The sequence below is a fragment of the Frankliniella occidentalis genome, unplaced genomic scaffold (assembly GCF_000697945.3).
Source record: "Frankliniella occidentalis isolate FOCC.00 unplaced genomic scaffold, Focc_3.1 Scaffold146, whole genome shotgun sequence".
NCBI lineage: Eukaryota > Metazoa > Arthropoda > Insecta > Thysanoptera > Thripidae > Frankliniella > Frankliniella occidentalis.
In genome coordinates, this window is record NW_026267273.1 from 270,958 (window position 1) to 271,674 (window position 717).

Here is a 717-nt window from a genome sequence, read left to right on the forward strand (position 1 = left end):
GGGGCGGGGCGGGGCGGGGCGGGCAGGCGCCGTGTGTCGTGCAGGACGAGGCGGCGGGTGGGTCGCACTCCTTTGTGCCGGTGTAGCAGGGGCTCGGCGGGGAGAGGGCGGAGGGGGAGGGTCCACGACGTGCCGTCGTCTGCACTATTGTACGTGCGCCGGCCCCCTCTCCGGCGTGACGCAGGGCAAACGGCCGCTGCGGCGCCCCTGCGGTACATCCTGCTGCGGCGGCGCCCCTGCAGCTCATCCTCCTCACCTGCGTGGTGGAGTCCCTCCGTGTCGAGCTGAGCTGCGGGTGCATGTTGGAGGGCGCGGGCGACAGCGGCGCGGTCGGGGTGGTGGCGGGGCTGGCGTGCCGGCTGCCCGGGGTGGAGGGTCGGCTGGGCGAGGGCGGGCCGCGCAGGCCCTCGCTCACGCTCGTCACGGGCAGCTGGAAGGCGACGGTGCTGGTGGGCGCGGGCGACGTGGACTGCGAGGCCGGCGTCGTCGCCTGCGGCGGCGTCACGGAGCTCATGATGATGGTGGGGCACGGCAGCTGCGTCTCTGCGGGCAAGGCGACGACAAGAGTCGAGTCACTGAGCCGCCCGGGCCCGGCGCGAGAAATGAGTAGTGACGAGTAAAAAGGGCTTAAGTCCTAGGACTTACGCCCTTTTTTACTTTTCACTAGTGAAATGAGAAGCAACAGAGCCGTTTTGCGGTCGTTCGCTCCTTCCGCGC

General features: G+C 70.4%; 1 protein-coding gene across 7 annotated transcripts in view; it reads right to left on the reverse strand.

Annotated features, from left to right (window-relative positions):
* LOC113205839 (uncharacterized) overlaps positions 1 to 541 on the reverse strand; it is a 40,461-nt gene extending 39,920 nt beyond the window's left edge. For all 7 annotated transcript variants that reach the window (XM_052271023.1, XM_052271020.1, XM_052271024.1 and 4 more), the window contains exon 1: positions 257 to 541. In XM_052271023.1, the coding sequence (XP_052126983.1) occupies positions 257 to 514 (258 nt within the window). In that variant the 5' untranslated portion in view covers positions 515 to 541. The remainder of the gene's footprint in view (positions 1 to 256) is intronic.
* Between the last annotated feature and the right edge of the window lie 176 nt (positions 542 to 717).